Source organism: Schistocerca piceifrons, unplaced genomic scaffold, assembly GCF_021461385.2.
Source record: "Schistocerca piceifrons isolate TAMUIC-IGC-003096 unplaced genomic scaffold, iqSchPice1.1 HiC_scaffold_1872, whole genome shotgun sequence".
Taxonomy (NCBI): Eukaryota; Metazoa; Arthropoda; class Insecta; order Orthoptera; family Acrididae; genus Schistocerca; species Schistocerca piceifrons.
This window is the reverse complement of record NW_025727759.1, coordinates 3,190,671-3,213,296: the sequence shown is the minus strand read 5'-3', so window position 1 is coordinate 3,213,296 and position 22,626 is coordinate 3,190,671. Positions and strand designations below refer to the sequence as shown.

The 22,626-nt window shown below is 43.7% G+C and overlaps 1 protein-coding gene across 1 annotated transcript; it reads left to right on the top strand.

The window, feature by feature from the left end:
- The first annotated feature begins 1,671 nt into the window (after positions 1-1,671).
- Positions 1,672-22,498, top strand: LOC124741140 (cortactin-binding protein 2-like). Its single transcript, XM_047248667.1, has 3 exons — positions 1,672-2,352; positions 6,382-6,528; positions 22,108-22,498. Exons 1-3 carry the CDS (start codon positions 1,790-1,792, stop codon positions 22,496-22,498), a joined length of 1,101 nt encoding a protein of 366 aa, XP_047104623.1. The 5' UTR covers positions 1,672-1,789.
- Positions 22,499-22,626: the final 128 nt, after the last annotated feature.

Here is a 22,626-nt window from a genome sequence, read left to right as displayed (position 1 = left end):
AATTCTGGACGTGTGGGATTCGCACCGCCTTATTGGAATTGCCAAAGTCAGTCGGAATGCGGAATGGACGCGAATGGATGCAGGAGATCAGAGAGGATGGTTACGTACGTGTCATGCCTCGAAAGTCGCATCTAGACGTATAAGGGGTCCCATATCACTCCAACTGCACTCACCCCACAACATTACAGACCTTCCGCCAGCTTGAACAGTATACCGATTGACGAGGTTGTCTTCATACACATACCCGACCAACTGCGCGATACAAATTCAAACGACGCTCGTCCGACCAGACAACGTGTTTCCAGTCATCAACAGTCCACTGTCGGTGCTGACGGGCTCAAGCGAGGCCTGGGGCTCTGTGTCGTGCAGTCACAAAAGTTTTCCGAAAGCCCGTATGGGTGATGTTTCACTGAACGTTTCACACGCTGATACTTGTCAATGCCCCAGCAATGATATCTGCTGCAATTTGCCGAAGGCTTGCACTTCTGTCACATTCAACGATTCTCTTCGGTCGTCGTTCGTCCCGTTCCTGCAGGATCTTTTTCCGGTGCAACGATGTCGGAGATCTGATGTTTTACTGGATTCCTAATATTCGACGTACACTCGTGAAATGGACGTACGGCAATATCCCTACTTCACCGCCACCTCGGAGATGCTGTATGCCATTGCTCGTGCGCCGACTATAACACCACGCTCAAACACACTTAAATGTTCGTAACCTGCCGTTGTAGCATCAGTAACCGATCCAACAACTGCGCCACACACTTGTGTTACATACAAGTTGCCGACCGCAGCGCCGTTTTCTGACTGCGTATCTCTGTATTTCAATACGCAAGTCTATACCAGGTTCTTTGGCGCTTCAGTGTATGATCCTAGATGGAAACATAAACCGTGAAAGATAAACCTGTCCGTCTCGTCAGCGTTCCTAGTTTTCCCCTTTTAAGGGAATAGTACCTGATTACAGCAGCAGCTACTAACGGGGCATTCTATTGTGTGAAATGTTTTTGAGACGAATTTACATGGAAATCTGTACAGCAGTCAATAAAACATTAAAGTTCCGTGGAATAGGAGAGGCATCTGGGTTTCACGTTTAATCAAAAATGGTTCAAATGGCTCTGAGCACTATGGGACTTGACATCGGAGGTCATCAGTCCAATAGAACCTAGAACTACTTAAACCTAACTAACCTAAGGACATCACACACACCCATGCCGGAGGCAGGATTCGAACCTGCGACCGTAGCACGTGCGCAGTTCCGGATTGAAGCGCCTAGAACCACTCGGCCACGGTGGCCGGTCAAGTTTAATCGTGCCTAGCCTGAGACTTTCACCGAGGAAACTGATTTCTGCATTAGATGTACATTGCTTCTGATCAGGTGTCACGGATCTGAGGAACTTGGGATAAGGAGGAAGAAAATTTTTCCTAGTTAGAGGTGCCACCAACTTGGATTTAAATATAAGTCGTGTAACTTTATGGCTGAAACAAGTTTGTTGCTCTGCTAATTTTTTTGCTGAGACATAAATAAACCATCTTTTGACTGAGAACGATAACATTTTTAGAAGGTGAAAGCAGTCTATCACAGCACCGCAGTGGTAGTTACAAACCTTAGGTGATCGCGAAGCAGTACGGGCCCTTGTCATTTTAAGGAAACTGGTGATGTTGCAATTGATTTAGGGTGGACAACACTTTCACAGCTGCTGTTTCATACAGGTATGCATGCGCCTCGTACAAGTGTTGAGGGTGCAGTGTGAGGGCTGCTCAGTGGCACTGTGTTTCAGGACCACCCACCATGTCGGCAGTTACGGAGGTTCAGAACAACACAACCGAGGCCCTGGCCGCCCTGGTAGATGGGGGTGAAGACGCCCTGGTGACGCTGGTGGCGGGCGAGACGAGGGTGGCGGCTCACAGGGCCGTGTTGGCGGCCGCGAGCCCCGTGTTCGCAGCGATGTTCGCGCACGACATGCTGGAGGCCAGCTGCGGCCAGGTGAGCATCGACGACGTGGAGGGCCCGGTGCTGAGGCTCCTGGTGGCCTACACGTATACCCTGCAGGCCCCCCAGCTGCCCGACACGGCCGCCCAGCTGCTCTCGGCGGCCGACAAATACGGCTTGTCGGCCCTGAAGGCTGCCTGCGAGCGGCAGCTGATCTCGCAGTTGGCCGTCGAGACCGCAGCGGCGACGGCCGTCAGGGCAGTGAGGCACTCGTGCCCGGACGCCACCAGGGCTGCCGTCGCCTTCATAAAGGACCACCTGCAGGTGATGGCCACGCGGGGCTGGGCGGACGCTGTGCTCGAGTACCCGCAAGAAGTCATTGAAGTCTGCAGTATGCTCGGTGAGCCACCGGCAGAAGCCAGGTAAGCACGATTCCCTTTTTGGCAGTGCTAGTGTGAATTTGACGTCGTCCTTGCTTTGTTCGTCCTTGCTTTGTTCGTCCTTGCTTTGTTCGTCCTTGCTTTGTTCGTCCCTGCTTTGTTCGTCCCTGCTTTGTTCGTCCCTGCTTTGTTCGTCCCTGCTTTGTTCGTCCCTGCTATGTTCGTCCCTGCTTTGTTCGCCCTGGGTTTCTTTGCTGCCTACATAGCATAAGACCTTAATGTCATCTACTTACTGATCGTCGTTCACGATGCTAAGTCTCTCGCTGTTTTCACTTCTTCTGCTTCTTATCAATTTCGCCTTTCTCTGATTTACTCTGATTCCATATTCCGTACTAATTAGACTGTTCATTCCATTCAGCAAACCCTGTAATTCTTCTTCACTGTCACTGAGGGAATCAGTCATCAGCAAATCTTATATCATTTCACCCTGAATTTTATTAATTCCACTCTACAATCTTTCCATTATTTCCATCATCGCTTCTTCGATGTATAGATTGAACAGTAGGGGCAAAGAATTACATCCCTGTCTGACACCCTTTTTAATCCGAATACTTCATTCTTGGTCTTCCACTCTTATTTTACCTTCTTGCCTCTTGTACATATTGCAAATTACTCGTCTTCTCCTATAGCTTACATGTATTTTTGTCAGAATTTCTAACATTTTGAACCACTTGATATTGCAGAACGCTTTCTCCAGGACCACAAATCCTATGAACGTCACGGAACTTCAATTTTCTTTTCATTCTCCTGTGTATTATCCTTCTTGGCAACTGGGATGCTTGAGCTGTTAAGCTGATTGTGCGATAATTCTCACGCTTCTCTGCTCTTGCAGTCTCCCAAATCGTGATGATTATATTTCTCTCAAAGTCAGATTGTATATTGCCAGACTCATACATTCTACACACCAGTGAGAATAGACCTTTTGCCACCTCTCCCAATGATTTTAGAACTTCTGATTGAATGTTGTCTATACCTTATGCCTTCTTTGATCTTAAATTTTCCAAAGCGCTTTTAAATTCTGATTCTAATCACCACTGTTTTCCATACCGACTCCTGCTTGTTCTTCTGTCACGCCATCCGACAAGTTGTTCCAATCAGAGAGGCCTTCAGTGTACTCCTTCCAACTTTCCGATCTCGCCTCTGTGTTTAACACTGGAATTCCCATTGTGCTCTTAATGTTACCACGCTTGCTTTTAATTCCGTGGAAGATTGCTTTGACTTTTCTATATGCTGCGTCAGTCGTCCCAAGACTCATTTCTTCTTTGATTTCTTCACATTTTTCGTGCAGCCATTTCGCCTTAGCTTCTCTGCACTTCTTATTCATTTAATTCCTAAGTAACATATTTCTCTATTACTGAATTTTCCTGAATATTTTTGAACTTTTTTCTTTGATTGATCAACTGAAGGATTTCTTATATTTTCCATGGTTTCTTCGCAGTTAGCTTCCTTGTACCTACGTTTTTCTTTCCAACTTCTGTTACTGTCGTTGTTAGAGAAATCCATTCCTATTCTACTGAACTACCTATTGAGCTGCTTATTATTGCAGTATCTGTAGCCTCAGAGAACATAAATCTCATCTCTTCTTTCCTTAGTACTACTGTATTCCACCTCTTTGTACATCGATTGCTCCTGACGAGTCTCGTAAAATTCAGCCTACTCTTAATCACTGCTAAATTCTTATGTCTCTATATCTACTCCTGGGTATGCTTTACAGCCCAGTATCTGATTTCAAAATGTCTGCCTGACAATAATATGGTGTGAGTTTAAACCTCCCATATTTTGATTCTTTTCCAAGTATACCCCCTCGTCTAGTGATTTTTGAACAGACTATACCAGCTATTACGAGGATAAATTTACTGTAGAACTTAACTAGCCTTTGTTCTCTCCTATTCCTATTATCAAGTACATATTCTCGTGTAACCCTTTCTTCTACTCCTTCCCCTACAATCGCGTTTCAGTCCCTCCATGACTATTACATAGTACTGAATTACCTGTTCAATATCCTCACTTTTTCTCTCTCTTCACCTTCAACTTGCGACGCCATCATGTATACCTGAACTATGCATGTTGTTGGTTTGCTTTTGATTCTCACGATAACATAACTATACTCACTTTCCTCCCTGCCTTTCTATTGACACTGAATCCTACTGCTGTTGCTACTATCCTATTCTCATGTGACCAGAAATACGTTTCTTATTTTCTGGCTTCCAACCACATTCGAACTCCTCACTTTCCAGCTCCCGAATCATAGAATGTTATCCTTTCGTTGGTTACTCAACCTTTTTCTCGTGGTCACCTCCCTCTTGGGCCACCTCGCCTGGAGGTTTGAATGGGGGACTAGTCTTTTGCTAATGGAGAGACCGTTATGGCTCTTATTGAATCACATGCCACATGTCATGTTGATGCACGTTATGTATCTTTAAGCAGTTGTTTACATTGCCTTCTGTATCCTCACGGTGTTGATCATTGCCAATTTTTCCTCATTTAGGAGCAGTTTCAGACCTCAAAGGAAAGAGAGTGCCCTGAACCTCTGTCGGCCCCTCCGCCCTCTTTGGAAAAGCTGTTGGCTGAAAGAGGGTGACACCTGATGCTGGAAGTCTTCAGACACCAATGCTGATTATTCTTATTCAAAATTCAAGTGATGGTGAGGTTCAAACCTGGGACTCTGGACTTTCCTGATTACTAAAAAAGACGCTACCCCTAGGTGACTGGCCCCAAAGAGTAGGGTATGACTCCCTGAGATATCCAGTAAAGCAGGAGCCATGAGCACTGGGGCTAGTCGTGCACACTGGGGTCAAACAAGAAGAGAATAATGCAGCCAGCACAGTAATATTGTCACACTCAAGGCTGTGCCTTACAATCACATTTCCTTCTCGTCTCTGTTCAACTATCGCCCTGAATATTTTCCGTGCATTCCCTTTCACTAAACAGACAGGCAATCTCTGCCCCCCCCCCCCCCTGTCTTGTTTGAAGTTCCCCATGGCGTTACCAGAGATCGTCCACGGAATCCTATGAGGTTTTCCGCTACTGGGATACAGCAGATTATATTCGCTGTCCACCTACAGGTGTACGACATATCTCCCACAACGTCAGTATTGATGTGACGTTTTCATCCAGCTATCATTTGTTGCCTCTGTCTCTCGGATACATATGCTCCATACAAGTCTATTTTGTTTCCTTTTCAATTTAAAAAAAAATCCATATTCAATAGACTACAGGTTACTTCACAAGTTGTAAACGTTGTCCATCAGATAAAATTGCATACACTGCGTAACCCATTTTTTTCTTTTAATGTTGGCCTCTACTGCAAACTGCTCAATTCGAAAATTGTTGTTTAAGAAGCACATCACCACTGCTGTCTTTTCAATGAATCGAAATGTGGAGACATTACATGCATATATACAGTTCTATTTGCTTTACTCAAATGCAGATTTTGAATATACTCTTGATAACTTTTATAGCATAGCTCTTGTAATTCTTGTCCATCTTCTTCATTCCCTTGGGCTTCACATCAAACAGCGCCTGCATATCCATGACCATATAGTTTCAACAGTAAGTTGATACCCCAACTTATCAGTTTGTTTCTCTATCGCTGGATCTCTCTCTCTCTCTCTCTCTCTCTTCCTCCAGTGATATAATTCAGCATCCATATATCAGTTTTCAAATTACTTCACAACCAAAAGTAGCAGCCAGTTGACTTTAACTGCTTCTAAATTCTGTCTGAAAGTTGTTTTGTCAGGGCAGCAAAATTGTTGGCCCTTATGTTTGGAATTTGGTTTGTGCTTCATTTTGAACAATTTGTTGTTTTGCATCTTAAGCTACGCCAGTGGGGAATATAGCAGAAGTAGTGCAGAAAAAGACCAGTTAATTGGTGGCACAGTCAGGTTAAGTGAGGGGCTGGTGTTGTTGGCACTGAGTGTTCTGTTGCCCCGGTGGACAGTCCCTCAGCTGTACCGCCTGCAATGAGCCCCTGTGTGAACACGCCCGCCCACACAGTGTTTCTCTGTGCAGCTCGCCGACCGCCACAGGGGGCGGGTCCACCCCCAACTCTGACCGTCAACCCCACAGCGGCCACAGCCGGACTCCTGCTGCAGCTGCGCCTCCCACGTCTGCCCAACACACCCCTCCACCTGATGACGCAGCCGTCTCTCGCTTCCGGTGAGTTGTGTTGCCACACGTGCCCAAGTCTTACCCCCACAGTACTGCTTACTTTGGCATTAACCAGCCGATACAGTAAATAAAATAAAATACAGATTCCTTCAGTTTTTGGATAGAGGTTACAGTTGCCATTAAACATTACTCCTTTCTCACTTTTTTGGCTATGATATTTTGAAGATTGAGCACATATGCAGAAGATTTCTCGTTCTCTGTATTTGCCGTGAGAATTACGTTCAGTTCAGAGTCACTCAACTGTAGTTACGTAGGAAGTGTCCCATACAAATCATACCCACTCCCAAAGATTCTTTATATATTGATGCGTTGAATCTAGATTTTGTTTTGAGTGATGATTGTGTGTCTTACAAATTGATTCTGAATTAAATGGGCGTGGAAACGGGATTTTTCACACAATTCCACTCAACAAAACTTATGTGAATGGTTGTAGATATAAGTTATTGAAGACACTCAGGAAGAAATGGAGAAAGAAACGTAAACAGAAATACAAGTAATAATGACAAAAAGTTAATATTTAGTACAGTAATGAGGATACAGCTTGTTTTGGGTATGTCTTAAAATGTAATTCGAATATTCCTTAAATGGTTCCCTGGTCAGTTACATCTGTAGTGACTACTGAAAATCTGTGCCGCACTGGAACAGGAACCCAGATTTGCTGCTTATTGCAGGCAGTCTCCTTGAGCAGTAGGCTTCCTGAGTACACCTCCTCTTCCGACTCAGCTTCTCATCGAAACTTGCACTAGAGTTTATCCCGGAGGACTTCTGGGAAGAGTATCAAAAGGGAAATCTAATCGGTGAATGTTATCCTACTTCAGAGGATGTACATGAGAACCTCTGGTGGTGGTGCTTGCAAACCATGGGTAAAAAACATCATCCACAATGGCATTTCCAGTTACGCCAGCAAACGCACTCAGCTGGTCTAATGGTTGAGGTATCTGCTCTCGAGAAGTAAGAAATGCAGTGGGTGTGGCTGAGTGGAGATGCGTAGAGCACTGTATGGCTCGTCACTCGTAAACAAACTCCTGTATTCGATGGATGATGGAGGTCACCAGGTGTGATGAGTAGTGGATTTGATTCACCGAGGAGAAGTTTTGTATAATTCCATGGTATAGTTAACTTTTATTTTTATATATAACCAACAGCAGAGTTTCCACAATGATGATGGTGCCACTACAGCTGAGTTACTAAATACAGTTTTCCTTAATTCCTTCACGAAAAAAGACAAAGTAACTATTCAAGAATTCGAAACCAGAACAGCTGTTGGCGTGAGTGACATAAAAGTATATACTTTAGGTGTTGCGATACAACTCGAATCACTTAAGAAAGGCAAGTCTTCTGGTCCAGATGGAATACGAATCAGGTTCCTTTCAGAGTATGCAGACACAATAGTGCCTTTCTTAGCAATCATATACAACCGTTCACTTGGCGAAAGGTCTGTTCCTAAAGCCTGGAAAGTAGCACAGGTCACACCAATACTCAAGAAAGGAAATAGGAGTAACCTATTGAATTACAGACACATATTACTGACCTCAATTTGCTGTAGGATTTTGGAGAATACACTGTACTCGAACATTATGACTCACCTCGAAGAAAATGATTTCCAGAAGGGTTTTGATACCATTCCTAACAAGAGACTATTACGTGGTGTATACGGCCCGGAAGATCCGGGAAAGCCCCAGGAATTTTTTCATCTGCAGGAAAACCAGGAAAAACAGGGGAATTTTCTAGAGTCCCGGGAGTTTTCCATTGATTTAGTTTTCATTTAATTTTTTGTCATTTTGACTGGTAATAACCGATACTCTAACAAAGGACATTACTGTATTCCGCTACTGCAGAATAATACTGCAGCAACAAAATATGAACGAGGGAATGAAATATAAATTCCAAAGGAAATGCTTCATATATAAACAAAAAACACACAGCGCTCATACAAGCGTCTGCCAACAGCAAAATGTGTGAAAGGCTGTAAGAAGACAATGCAGTGCTTAGTAACAACAAATTACCTCCGATGAGCGTTAAGTCTCAACTGTTCACATCAGATTCATTTAAGCAGTTACAAGCGGAACCACGCGCATGCGCAGTTGAGTCGCGTCAGAGTAGTACCTTCTCCCGCTTCTGGAAACAGGAATGTCGCTGTTGGTTCTGTACGCAGCAAACCGGAGTATCTGAACCGGGCGGCAATTTCGGTGGCGAGGGGGGCAAATTCGTATTGTTGAGGAAAAATAACCTTGTTTCACAAAGCGCCTAGCATCTAGAGCACATTGGTCTATCGATTATTCAAAAGAGTTTGAAGCTCATCCCTGTTGCTTTTTGAACATTTTTGATCACATTCTAAGTTGAATTCTGAATGAATCATAAGTTGATTTTTGAATGCGTGCATAGTGTACGTGACGTACCTGCCAGGGGAATCCTCGTCGCATCTGGAAATAAACTTTCCTGCAGACAAAAGGGGACGGGGCTACACGAGCTGAGCGGAATAAAGCCGCACGGGTGAATGTAATATGTGTGTGTGACTGACTGGTATGCAGATGATGAGCGAATAGCTACGTCCATAGATTCAGACTACCAGAGTGGAAATGAATGACTAACAGGAATAACAGATACGACATATTAACGTATTATCTTGTCGCTGTATCAAAGAAAATGAAAGTTTGACAGAAAATTTTTGACCAGGTCGCTACACTAGAGAGGGCAAGTTGTACATTTCCTGGTTAGCAGCCGCTTAAATTCCATTCTGGGAGTAGCGCAGAAAACGCATTGTACGAACACGTAATAACGCCTAACCGGAGAATAATCGCTGAATAATTACTAAACCGGTGATCCTGGCAGAGTTAGTAGAGTTAACTGGAGAATTGAGCTTTGACAATGATAGGAATAGTTACAGATTTAGGGATGAGAAGCTTTTGTTAGAACGAGGAAGGAGAAGAAACGGGGCGGTTCCAGATTTATACAAAAATTTCGTACTACTACTTTTCTACTTTTCGATCTCATGCTTAAGAAACTGGAGCTTATGAATGAAACATGAAACTATTTCCTAACACAAAGCCTTTTGCTTGCAGTAGGCCATACAGGCATTTCATATTATTACTTGGCAGAGTTATATTCTGCCGTATTATAAAAATAACCATTATTAGCAAAACAATCTCGCTTGTTTCGTGTGTGTTACAGCTGCTGCAATATTAGAAAGGCCTATTTTCTTTCGTCCTGCAAACAGTGAAAATAGACGTAATGAGATCGAGAAACACCAGTCATTGGTACTATTTGTATTAAAAGCTTTTTGAGTATTAGACAACGACATCTCGATTTTTCACGTAGCAAAACATTTGACGAATTTTGATTAGGTAACAGATTCTTTCGCAGAAAGGAAAGCACGGCAAGTAAAGCTGGAGCAAGATTAGTGAGAAAAGAACGCAAGGATTGAAGAAATATGTACTGTCTTGCTTGTCTCTTGTCTTATCTGGTTTTGTCTATCCTATACTTGATTCTATGTCACACAGAACAGAAAGTTATCAGCTATTAGGCAGTAAAGAATCCAGATTTTCTGAAGAGTTCTTCTTCTTCCGGTTACAAATAATTCCATCCAGTATTAATTGCGAGGTTATTTTGTTTAAAATCAAAGGACATTTTAATTTTCGCTGTCCTGAATGTACTTCGATGGCATCCGTTACAAAATACACATCTGAGTCCCACAGTGCGAAGTGCAGTGATGTGCAGTGCAGTAAGAGAACGCTGTGTGAAGAGGCGTGGCACTGCACTTCAGCACACTTAAGACCAAATAACGCGTCTTAAATTTCTTCGTTCGAAGTTATATGTTTTATGCATAGGACTCTTCAGGAAGAAGTGCTCTACAAAATGAACATTTTTTGAAAAGTTTTTTTTGACGCCCTATCTCAAGCGCTCGAGGAACGGGGGGGGGGGGGGGGTGATCTGTGTTCACATTTAGTGACTTTGCTGTTTCCTCTTTGTTCACTGCTGTCATGTCAAATGAAAGAGAGTGGTTTCTGTGGCTGGGATATATCAAGTGAATTAAAATACGTTCACACAATTATGGAAGATTAAAATATGTCATTAGTTCCAGATTTTAATACAATTTCCACCTCTCTGACAGTCAAGCATTAATTATCTTGCAGAACAATGAAGTAATTTTTGTCGCTTTGCTGAAGTAATTCGGCTTTTATTAACCTTTTCCGCAGAGGCATCCAATGTATTTGAAACGAAATTTTTAATTCCACAGTACTGGCTAGTTTCAACTAGTCGCTGTATTTCAAGTGCAAGTTTTCATCTTCTAGCACGTATGGCATTATGCCATAATAAAGAACCAAACATTAGATAATGCAGCACTGGTACTCCAAGAAAATTTACATGTGAATCTGGACATACGAATGTGCGCTTTAAGTACCAGTTTAAATGTGCACATTTTAGTATGGTTCACGAAGTTCTGATCTCTTGGAGTACCCTGTGACGTCTTACTGCTTTTACAACGTAATGTAAGATCTTTCAATGTTTTACACGTACGTACATACGGGCTTCCTACGTCATGTTAGCTGCGCAAGCGCGGGGCGCCTCTTACCTGGCGCTCTCCGGCAGCTGCTGGAACCAACCTGTTTCCAGCAGGTCGTGGAAAAATATTGCGAATGCTGGTTTGAAAAGCGTTAATTTCAAAGTAAATATCCTTTAACGTAAGTTGGACTATGCGCGAGGATGTACCATGAAATTCTTAAATCACAGTGTGTTTCACTCCATTTAAAAATCAACTCTTTGATGACAAGCCATTTACAAGAATTTCCAACCCTGGAGATCAGACATTTGTCATTATTAAAAATTTTAGTGCCACATTTGTGTGATGTATCTGAAAGTGTAACACGCGCAAAAAATCGACATCATTTCGAAAGATAAGCTTCTCTTGCAGCTTATTAACCTTAGTGACCAATATTATATGTGGAAGCTTTGCTTTTCTTGTAGCAACACTATGTATATTAATGTAAGCCATTAACTTGTGTGTTACCGCTGCTTAACAGGGATGTTGCTATTGGCTGACTACATCACGCATCCTATGCCCTGAGTACTCGCTGTCATGAGCTGGCGAGATCACGTGACATGGGCTGTGACTGGCTTACAAAAGCGCATCGCAATCTCGATTTCAGTGATTCGGAAAGTAACATGTGGTGTTTGGTGGAATTTCAATGTGTGCTGTCGTAATACGAAAATACGCAACGTACATGTTGCTGCACGTCAAAGATATTTCCAAAACGTGTCTTTTTCCCTGAGTTTCGTTTTCTAAAGTGCCAGGAAATTCTACGCCCATGTCCATAACCATTCAAAGAATTGATAAGTTTTGCACTTCCGAGGGATAATATACCGTCACTTAAGACGGAAAAAGTGTTTTCATGTGGGAGAGTGTATTTTTAAGCGGGAAATCTGGGAATTTTTCCTTGTCCACGTATACATCCAGTATTAATCAAATTTGATACGTATGAAGTATCGTCTCTGTTGTGTGACTGGATTCTTGATTTCCTCGCAGAGATGTCACAGTTCATACTGATAGACGGCAAATCATCGAGTAGAATAGAAGTCATATACGGCGTTCCGCAAGGTAGTGTCATAGGCCCTCTGCCGTTCCTGATTTACATAAAGGGTCTAGGTGATAATCTGAGCTGCCCCTTAGACTGTTTGCAGAAGATGCTGTAATTTCCAGTAAAATCATCAGACGATCAATTCCAATTACAAAATGATCTAGAGAGAATTTCTGTATGATGCGGGAAGTGTCAGTTGGCACCAAACAAAGAAAAGTGCGAGGTCATCGACATGGGTACTAAGAGGAATCTGCTTAATTTTGGATATACGATAAATTGCAGAAATTTAAGGGCTGTCAATTCGACTAAATACCTAGGAATTACAATTATGAGCAACTTAAATTGGAATGACCACATCGATAATATTGTGGGAAAGACGAAACAAAGACTGCGCTTTGTTGGCAGAAACTTGGAAGATGCGACAAACCTACCAAAGAGAGACTACATTACACTTGTACGTCCTCTGCTGGAATATTGCTGGGCGGTGTGGGATCCTTACCAGGTACGATTGGCGGAGGACAGCGAAAAAGTGCAAAGAAGGGCAGTTCATTTCGTGTTATGGCGCAATATGGGTGAGTGTCACTGACATGATTCGCGAGTTGGTGTGGCAGTCACTGAAACAAAGGCGGTTTTCTTTGCGACGAGATCTGTTTACGAAATTTCAATTGCCAGGCAACAAACATAAATTTTTCAATTTTCGTGCATACAAATCATGTGGGTAATAATGCGTAATTTGGCACAGGAAGTACATAGCTACAAGTAAAAAAAATTTAAAAACGCTAAATATAAGATGACACACACCTACATGTATTACATGCACACTGAAAACATCATTGATAGTGTCGAATTGTATACTTAGTGTCCAGGATGATAGTAATAATTATGCGGCACATGCTGATATCAAAATCAGTATGCTCCGTAGAGAATGTGAAACAAAGCAGAAAAAAATTGAACACCAGGATGAGATGCAAGACTTGGAAAGGTAAGAAGTGGGGAAATGTTTAGGATGCAAACACAACAGGTTATGTTACAATGAAAAAAGTGAGAAACTTAATGTTAGAGAAGGAAGCAATGGACTTACAGCACACACAATAACAAACTAGGACAATGAAAAACAAAGAATAAAGTTGTTGGGGATGAATTGGTAGCTTTCAGAGAAGGTAGAAAAAGATCAAATAGGTAAATAACAGGGCCAAATAGAAATCCTTGGTTAATGCAGGAGATACTGAGTTCAACTGTAAAAAGAAGAAACTATAAAAATTCAGCAAATAAAGTAGGCAAAAGGAAATATGAATGTTTAACAAATTATTGACGAGAAGTGGAAAATGGCTAAGGAGGACTGTGTAGAAATTGTGTGTGTGTGTGTGTGTGTGTGTGTGTGTGTGTGTGTGTGTGTGTGTGGTGTTCTCAGAGCTACTGACAGTTTTGGGAGAGTAAGGCATGGCAAAACTCTCCCATATGGTATGACACAAATCTCCCATCTAGTGTGCAAGATGTATGAGGGAGGCGAAATACCCTCACATTTCAAAAATAATATGAGATTTCAGTTCCAAAGAAAGCAGTTGGTGACAGGTGTGAGCACTAATGAGATACCAGTTAAGTCATTGGGTTGCAAAGTATGAACATCAGCTCCTTGCAGAATAATGGAAAAACTCGTAGAAGCTGATGTCGGGGAATATCAGTTTGGGTTTTGTTGATGTCTAGGAATATGAGGCAATACTGACCCTACGATTTCCGTTGGAAGATACACTACTGACCATTAAAATTGCTACACCAAGAAGAAAAGCAGATAATAAATGGGTATTGATTGGACAAATATATTATACTAGAACTGACATGTGATTACATTTTCACTCAATTTGGGTGCATAGTTCCTGAGAAATCAGTACCCAGAACAACCACCTCTGGCCGTAATAACGGCCGTGATACGCTTGGGCATTGAGTCAGAGCTTGGATGGCGTGTACAGGTACAGCTGCTCGTGCAGCTTCAACACGATGCCACAGTTCATCAAGAGTAGTGACTGGTGTATTGTGAAGACCCAGTTGCTCGGCCACCATTGACCAGACGTTTTCAATTGGTGAGAGATCTGGAGAATGTGCTGGCCAGGGCAGCAGTCAAACATTTTCTGTATCCAGAAAGGCCCGTACAAGACCTGCAACATGCGGTCGTGCATTATCCTGCTGAAATGTAGGGATCAGCAGGGATCGAATAAAGGGTTGAGCCACGGGTCGCAACACATCTGAAATGTAACGTCCACTGTTCAAAGTGCCGTCAGTGCGAAAAAGAGGTGACCGAGGCGTGTAACCGATGGGACCCCATACCATCACGCCAGGTGATAGGCTAGTATGGCGATGACGAATACACGCTTCCAATGTGCGTTCACCGCGATGTCGCCAAACACGGATGCGACCATCATGATGCTGTAAACAGAACCTGGATTCATCCGAAAACATAACGTTTTGCCATTCGTGCACCCAGTTTCGTCGTAGAGTACACCATCGCAGGCGCTCCTCTCTGTGATTCAGCGTCAACGGTAACCGCACCCACGGTCTCCGAGCTGATAGTCCGTGCTGCTGGAAACGTCGTCGAACTGTTCGTGCAGATGGTTGTTGTCTTGCAAACGTCCCCATCTGCTGACGCAGGGATCGAGACGTGGCTGCACGATCCCTTACAGCCATGCGGATAAGATGGCTGTCACCTTGACTGCTAGTGATAAGAGGCCGTTGGGATCCAGCACGGCGTTCCGTATTACCCTCCTGAACCCACCGATTCCATATTCTGCTAACAGTCAATGGATCTCGACCAACGCAAGCAGCAATGTCGCGATACGATAAACCGCAATCGCGATAGGCTGCAATCCGACCTTTATCAAAGTCGGAAACGTGATGGTACGCATTTCTCCTCCTTAGACGAGGCATCACAACAACGTTTCACCAGGCAACGCCAGTCTACTGCTGTTTGTGTATGAGGAATCGGTTGGAAACTTTCCTGATGTCAGCACGTTGTAGGTGTCGCCACCGGCGTCAACCTTATGTCAATGCTCTGAAAAGCTAATCATTTGCATGTCACAGCATCTTCTTCCTGTCGGTTAAATGTCGCGTCTGTAGCACTTCATCTTCGTGGTTTAGCAATTTTAATGGCCAGTGGTGTATTATTTAGACAACATTCTGCATCACTAGAAATAAGTCTTCTCGCCACGGCAACTAAAGACAGTCTCTCTAATTTAGATTTTTTTCACAGTTTCCGGAAAATATTGACGTTGCTTTTTTGAATTTGTACTGAGGCACAATTTTACTTTCACTGTGTAAAGGAGTGTTGTCGCTTTTTGAACTTTCATCAGGTCCAGTGTGTAATTTTGATTATGTGAGGCAAGTATATGTGACACCCATTGCCCCGGGGGGAGGGGCGGTTTGAATGGAATAAGACGATTTCAAATGTGAAGAAACAGGACACCAGTTGCGTTACACAATTTTTATCGGAACTAGTGTGCTCTTTCTTCACATCGACATTCTTCAAAAACAGACGTTGAAAATGAACAAAAATTTAAACGACAAAACTGGTCGCTGCAGTGGACTCGGGGAACTGCTGGCGTAATCGGCACCCAGCGCTACCAACAGAAACGGCAAACTTTCAGATTCACCTCACAGTTTTGGCGCTACAGCTGCAGGGTCGCTGGCGTTTGCAGAAATGAAAAAGCAGGGAAGTCGACTTGAAGTGTTGCGGACAAATCCGATACGTGACGAAACCGAACGATGGACCCACGAGACACCTTTCAGCGTGCCACTTACATGCAGTTACCGCAGCTTGCACGGTGGTTGTCGGGAGGCGTGAACATCCGTCGTTTTCCTTTCAGTTCTTGCTCTGAGGGGGATAGCTTGTTGATGTACAGAGTATCCAATAATAAATCAATACTCCAACGGACAGCTCTAAAACCGGGAGTGTACTTACAACGTGCAGCCCATATTTTTATAGGCAGGCACGTTGATGATTTGGCGCTGATATATCCATACTTTCCTCGATACATGGGGAGCAGATAACGGTATTTTACTAAATATCGATACATTGGATACTGTACATTTTAAAAATATCAAGTCATAGGCAAGCTCTATCATTCCGCAATCGACGTCTGTTAAAACCCGTCGTGCGGCCATCAAGACGTCGGTAAGCCTTTCCCAGGAGCCACCTCAGTAGAGGTGACAGCGCGGCCAACTCGCCGCCCTTTTATACCTTGTATACGCGATACTGCTGCCATCTGTATGTGTAGATATCGCTATCCCATGACCTTCTGTCAGCTCAGCCTGTCTCTGCCTGGAAGCACCCGGGTGGTTCTACAGCGCAAAAGGCCTGCTGTCAATTAGAAATCAGAAACTACTCGAAATTGTACGTAGACGGAATAGATTTTAAATAAGCTAAACATTTATTCAAAACAACTGATGCCTTGTCATCCACAAACTAAATACTTTCCTTAGTGAAGTGTGGTTTCACATTTTAATGAACAATATGATGAAATAGCACACCATCGACTGCTAGACACATTTGGAATCGCTGTTTGAGCGAGAGAGATGTACTGGACAAGCTACATTGGATGATACGTTGTCGTGTGGTCTGGCTCGTATCATCTGACATACCTGGGGTTCATGACAGACTCTATCTTTCAGTGCTCCCCGTAGAAAGAAATCCATTTGAGTCATATCAGGGCACCTGGCTGGCCTTTGTACTGCAGCATTCCGTCCCATACAACGGCCAGGAAACTTTCCATTCATTGGTCGCTTTGGAGCAGGCGAAGAGTCTGGGCAGTGGTCGTGTTCGATCCACATACACTGTCGGTTGTCCACGGAACTACCTCCAGAAGAATAGGCTCGATGTTAGTAAGAATATGTGCATACGTATTTCCATCTAAGCGCCCCGTGGAAGAAGTAAGGTCCCACAGTATAATTTCATATCGTGCCAAATCATACATTGGTAATTCAATACCGCTAGTATTCTACCTGATGAAGCGAGCGCACATTTTCAGAATCGTTTGCCATGCACTGCAGCGCAGAAAGACAAAATTTTGAGCCACGTTCAAAATCACGTCCTCAGGAGTTCCCAGTGGAGTGTCAGATGGTAAGGGTGGCATCAATGTAAATGCGGGGTGCGAGAGACACTCGTCTGCCTGACCCCTCATTCAATGAACACAGGATATCTTAAAGAATACCCGCTCTGCATTTAAATTCCTTCGTCCGTTTCTGAAGGGTTGCACTGCAAGGCAAAGGAATTTCTCGCTTTCGCAAATAAGTGTATGCTTTAGGTGACAGAGCTCTTAAAGTTAATGGATGGGCAAGTCCTCCGAATTCCACTTTGCCCTTTTATTTTCACTTAATAGACATCTTATTTGTGCCGGTGTAAAACACTTTGACAATACACTATTTACACTTTTGTGCAATACGACTTTTGCTTTCACGCCAGATGACTCTTCTGCCCGCTTCGACGAAAGAACACGTCGGAGATCTTTCGTTTTACTTCGTAAGGCTGCATCACATTTTTTAGTGCCGCTTCTTTCTGTGCATTCAATCTCGGCCCTCAGTTCCTTAATTTCCAAATTCTTATTCAATAGTTCAGTGGGTGCATGAACGCAATCTGTACGTGTGGTTCGGTCGACTTTCTTTTTTTTTTTTCGGTGACACAGTTTCTAAAGCCGTCAAAGCTCGCTTTTGCAAACTTGTTGCTCCACAGCGTTGTGGACGACTTCCGGATCCCTAAGGAATGAATCTAATTTTAATTTTATTATTCCTCAAATTATTTACCGAGTAGGCCTACTATTCCTAAAATTTTTGACCAAGTACTATGCAACTGCATTAATTTCTCACTAAAAATCAGATCAATTGACAAAAGCGATTAAATATCACCGGCATAAGCGGCTGCAATAGACTAGTTTGATAAAATGTAAAAATACAGTGTAAGAGGTAATACAGGTATACGAACCCATAACCTCGAACATGGGAGTCAGAAACCATACCACTACGCTGCAAAGTCAACTGGTCAGCATCAGCTATTGTTACAGAAGTAAATGTAAACAAATTACGCGAAATATGATTTTGTCATTTTAACTATATACTAGCTTTAAAATACTCAACATATCGAGAATACTTAAAGAAACGGCTATTTCTAAGACAAATGTAGCTATTATATCCAGGAGGAAAAGCAAATACACTTGAGCAACATTATTTATTGCCTGTACAATATAGCGAGTCATTCACTCCCGTAAAGCAATATAGTAATGCGTCAAAAGGCATCGCATTTATGTGAATTCGTTTGTATTACGGTAATTTTTCAGTTTCAATTATTGAAAGTGTTATGTATGTGCAGACGTCTTACCCTTTCGTTTGCATCACCGCTTTCCACAATTTCTTGTCCACGCCAGTTCGGAATGTTTATGCAGGGGATTGCTGCTGGTAATAACTTCTTTCTTGAAGATAACCCTAGAAGCTCATTTCTCAGATCCCGTTCACAATCTTCTGGCCGATAGTGACCTGACCACACACGTGCAGTTTCCGCATTCACTTTGTCCTTGCATTTGCATCGAACCATCCATTGACGTCGCAAGTGCTCATCCTTGGGAAAAACGTGATACGTAACGTCCGTCGTCGTCCGAGCACTGTTAATGCAATGTGCCACGGCACACTTACAGCGAGCCTTGCTCGTGGCTGTCTCAAAGCTGAATGCTCGGCGCTGCAGCCTCCTCTCCTCTCCGTGATGTCAAGGCGCGCGAGGGCGTCTGCGAGTTTTTTTACTCGCTTGGGGCTGGTATGGCCTGCCTGCTTTTCCTATATGCCTCGGTTCCGAAATGCCGTGCCGGCGATTCCGCGGCGCGCGCTTTAAATCGATGGCGACGCACTGTGCAGACCCATCCGGACAGCGTTCATTTTTAGGTAAATGAGTTGGCACCACTGCGAGACAGCAGACGATAGCCACCTCCCGAAACACAACATTGTGGAGTAAATTACATCAACACAGGAACAGAAATCAAAAGCCAAGGTTGCTACATAAATTACGAATGTACATCAGTACCGAATAGCTGTTCATCTAAAGGCATTTTCATCTACAATTCCCTCCTAAATGGATGGATATATTCCAAAGCGATTATAAACGAAATGTGGTGCAATTATACCGGACAATTAAAGACTTGGTCTTCCATTGTGTTTCCTCTAAGAGGTAAAAGTTCCCCTTGATTGGGTGGATTGAAGCGCAACCATTCTTGTGATACGAGTAATTTTTTTTTTGTTTTTACGGCAACAACTAATTTGTGTAATGTCGGCACTAGTTTTTAGCCATACAAAAGTCTCTATGGTTGATCAAATTACCTATTTTGATAAACTGCTTGCAATGATGGATTTATACTCCAAATTTCGTAGTGCACTTTCTTGGCGGCTCTGGCAAACCGCGTGGTTTATTTTCGGTCGCCTTTCTGATGCGTCCAATAGCGGCAAGGCTGACTTGTGTGTAAACTACAATCCTTTCTTTTTGAGACTGGCAACATTAGCCCCCAGTTCTCTCTGTGCCGACTCTTTAATACAATCCGTGATTGCAACAGAGGTGACTGAGCCATTTTTACCCCAAAGATCGCAATTCTTTGCATTGTGCAGATTTTCCTGTGATGTGGTGCGCTTGTCGATCATCTCTGAATAACATATTCGTACATGTCCACAGAGCATTTCACACGGTGGATTACTGTCGACTGTTGAAGAAGATGGAAACGTGTGGAATAGGTTCCCATGTATGTGAGTGGACCTCAGCTCTTAAGTGACAGAACCCAGTATGTTGTCCTCAGTGGCGAGTGTTCGCCAGAGGCAGGAGTGCTCCAGAAAAGGGTGGTGGGACCGCTGTTGCTGTCTGTATACATAAATGGTCTGGTGGTCAGGTATCTGCAGCTGTTTGCTGATTGTCCCCTAGTGTACAGTAAGATGTCGTCGTGAGTGAGTGTAGGAGGACACAAGGCGAGTTGGTCAAAATTTCTAGTTTGTGTGACGAATGGCAGCCATCTGTAAGTTGATGCAGGTGAGTAAGAAAAACAGACACGTAGTGTTGAGGTGTTCCGCTAGACACAGAGGCTTCGCTTAAATGTCTGAGCGAGAGTTCGCAAAGTGATACGAAATGGAACGAGGTTGAGAGGACTGCGGTAGGGAAGGCGGGAGGTAGACTTTAGTTTGTTGGGAGAATTTCAACAAAGAGTCGTTGGCCTGTAGATGAGGCTGCATGTAGGCCGCTGGTGCGACCTATTCTCGAGTACTGCTCGAGTGTTTGGTATTGGCAACAGGTAGAATTAAAGGAAGACAGCTATAGGATTGACAGCTGAGCTGCTAGATTTGCTACTGGTAGTTTAGAGTGACGCAGAGGTATTGCGCAGAATCTTCAGGAACTCAAATCGGAATCACTGGAGGGGAGCCGACGTTCTTTTCGAGGAACTCTGTTGAGAAAATTTAGAGAACCGTCTTTCGAGGCTGACTGCAGAACAGTTCTAGTTCCGGCAGTGTACACTTGAGACAAGGCGTGTGAAGATAGGGTGAGAGGCATTGTCGCTCGTACAGAGGCATACAGGCAGTCGTTTCTCTCTCGCTCTACTTGGGAGCGGAACGGAAAAAGCAGTTGAGAACTTTTTATATGTACCAGTTACTACTATTGTTTCATATGGTTGCTGCTCCACCTACATTGATTATTTTGCACTGAATGCAGCAGTTTTATTAGGTCTGTAGTTTCTAGTTGGTATTTCAATTGTCTTTGGAGCTTCTTACTGGCTCTCTCGCTTGGGATTAGCCTTCAACTGTGGGGAGAGGTTCCCGCGACATTGGTTAAAGTTCAGCAATGCCAGATCTATACAAGTATTTTGATATTTGTAAGTGAACATGCGATAATGAATCAACACTCTGTTTGTATTTCTTACAGGCACCTGATTTCTTTCTGGCATGATCTAATTTATGCATTGCATTAGATACAGGAAATACAGTACTTTTTTGAGACTGGTCTAAAGTTACGGCTTAAGTGTTTGTACTACTACTGAAAGAGAAATTTTACTCGGAAGCAGCGTAGCTGGTGTACACGTCAAGTTTACTTCGACCTTTTTAAGTATAAATGTAAAGTTTTACGCCTTCTGTAGTGGTGTGTAACTTATTTTGTGTCCAGAATTTTCAGAAAATGCAAAAAGTTGCACAAAGTTAACATGACTGAATATAGTAGTTGTGCAGGATGCCGCCTGCCACAGACCATATGGTGGGTTGCAAAGTGTGTAAGCAGATGGAAATGAATGTTCCAGTGGATGTATCTCTTGTTGCATGCATGATTATATGAGCACATGTGACGGTTATTATGCAGCGGGTAGTGTGTGTGTGTGTGTGTGTGTGTGTGTGTGTGTGTGTGTGTGTCTCAGGGAGAGCCGATCCGGTGCCCTTGTTGTATTTGAAATATGTCGACCGACTTATTGTGTACGAAGCAGTGACTTTTATATTTTTTGTCGGTACGTCAGGAAATTTCCATGTTACTGGTCTGAATCACTTAGCTGTCTGGTGAGGAAATTGTATTTCAGTACTTACAGATACGTTTAGTTTCTAGTGTTTTCTTCCTAAGTGACTGAAGGAATTGGTACCCAGAGAAGGTAGTTTTAGGGGTCTATTTGAATGTAGATGAAGGATTGGGTAGCAACTGCATGCCGAGGTGAAAGGAGGCGGATCTGTGGAGTGAACTATGAGGGAATGTGCCAAATGTATTTGTTACGGGATGGAGTGCACCTATTTTTAATGGGAGATGGCTGAAGTTTTTGATTATGGGCTAGTGCTGTGGATCTGTCTGTAATACGCTGGTTAACCCGTATCGCAGAAGCGAGGTTTCTAGATTTGTGACTTGTCGCTCGGAAGAAGTGTATTCAGAATTGTTGGCAGTTTTGCGGCTGTGACAGTTTCTTTCATTTGGTGTGTGTGTCTCGACAGTAGACAGTAAGTGTTTCGATGTTTTGTGCAGGAGCCTTTCTGAGGAGGAGCGAGGCAGGAGGCTGAGAGAGGCGGCTGTGGAGGGGGCGGTGGAGGAGGTGCGGGCGTTGCTCGCGGGTGGGGCGGACGTGGGGGCGATGGACGGGGTGTTCGGGCGGACCGCCCTGCACTACGCTGCAGGGAGAGGCCACGCGGCTGTGGTGCGGCTGCTGCTCTCTGCGGCGTCCGACCCCAACGCCAGGGATCACTGCGGGCAGACGCCGCTGCACGTGGCGGCATGGAATGGCCACGCAGAAGCGGCGGCTGCGTTGCTGCAGGCCGGAGCCGACAGGGGGGTGAGGGCTACTGACGGGGACACCCCCCTGGACTACGCCAGGCAGCGCAACCATCACGAGATCGTCAGGATGCTAACACAGAGTTAATACACGCCACTAGAGGAAATGGCATCCTGCACTTCATTCTACATGATATTAAAATAAAAAATTGAAAAAAAAAAAAGATCGCTTTCTCTATTCATTTCTACCTTTTGAAGTCCACACAATTTCTCCAG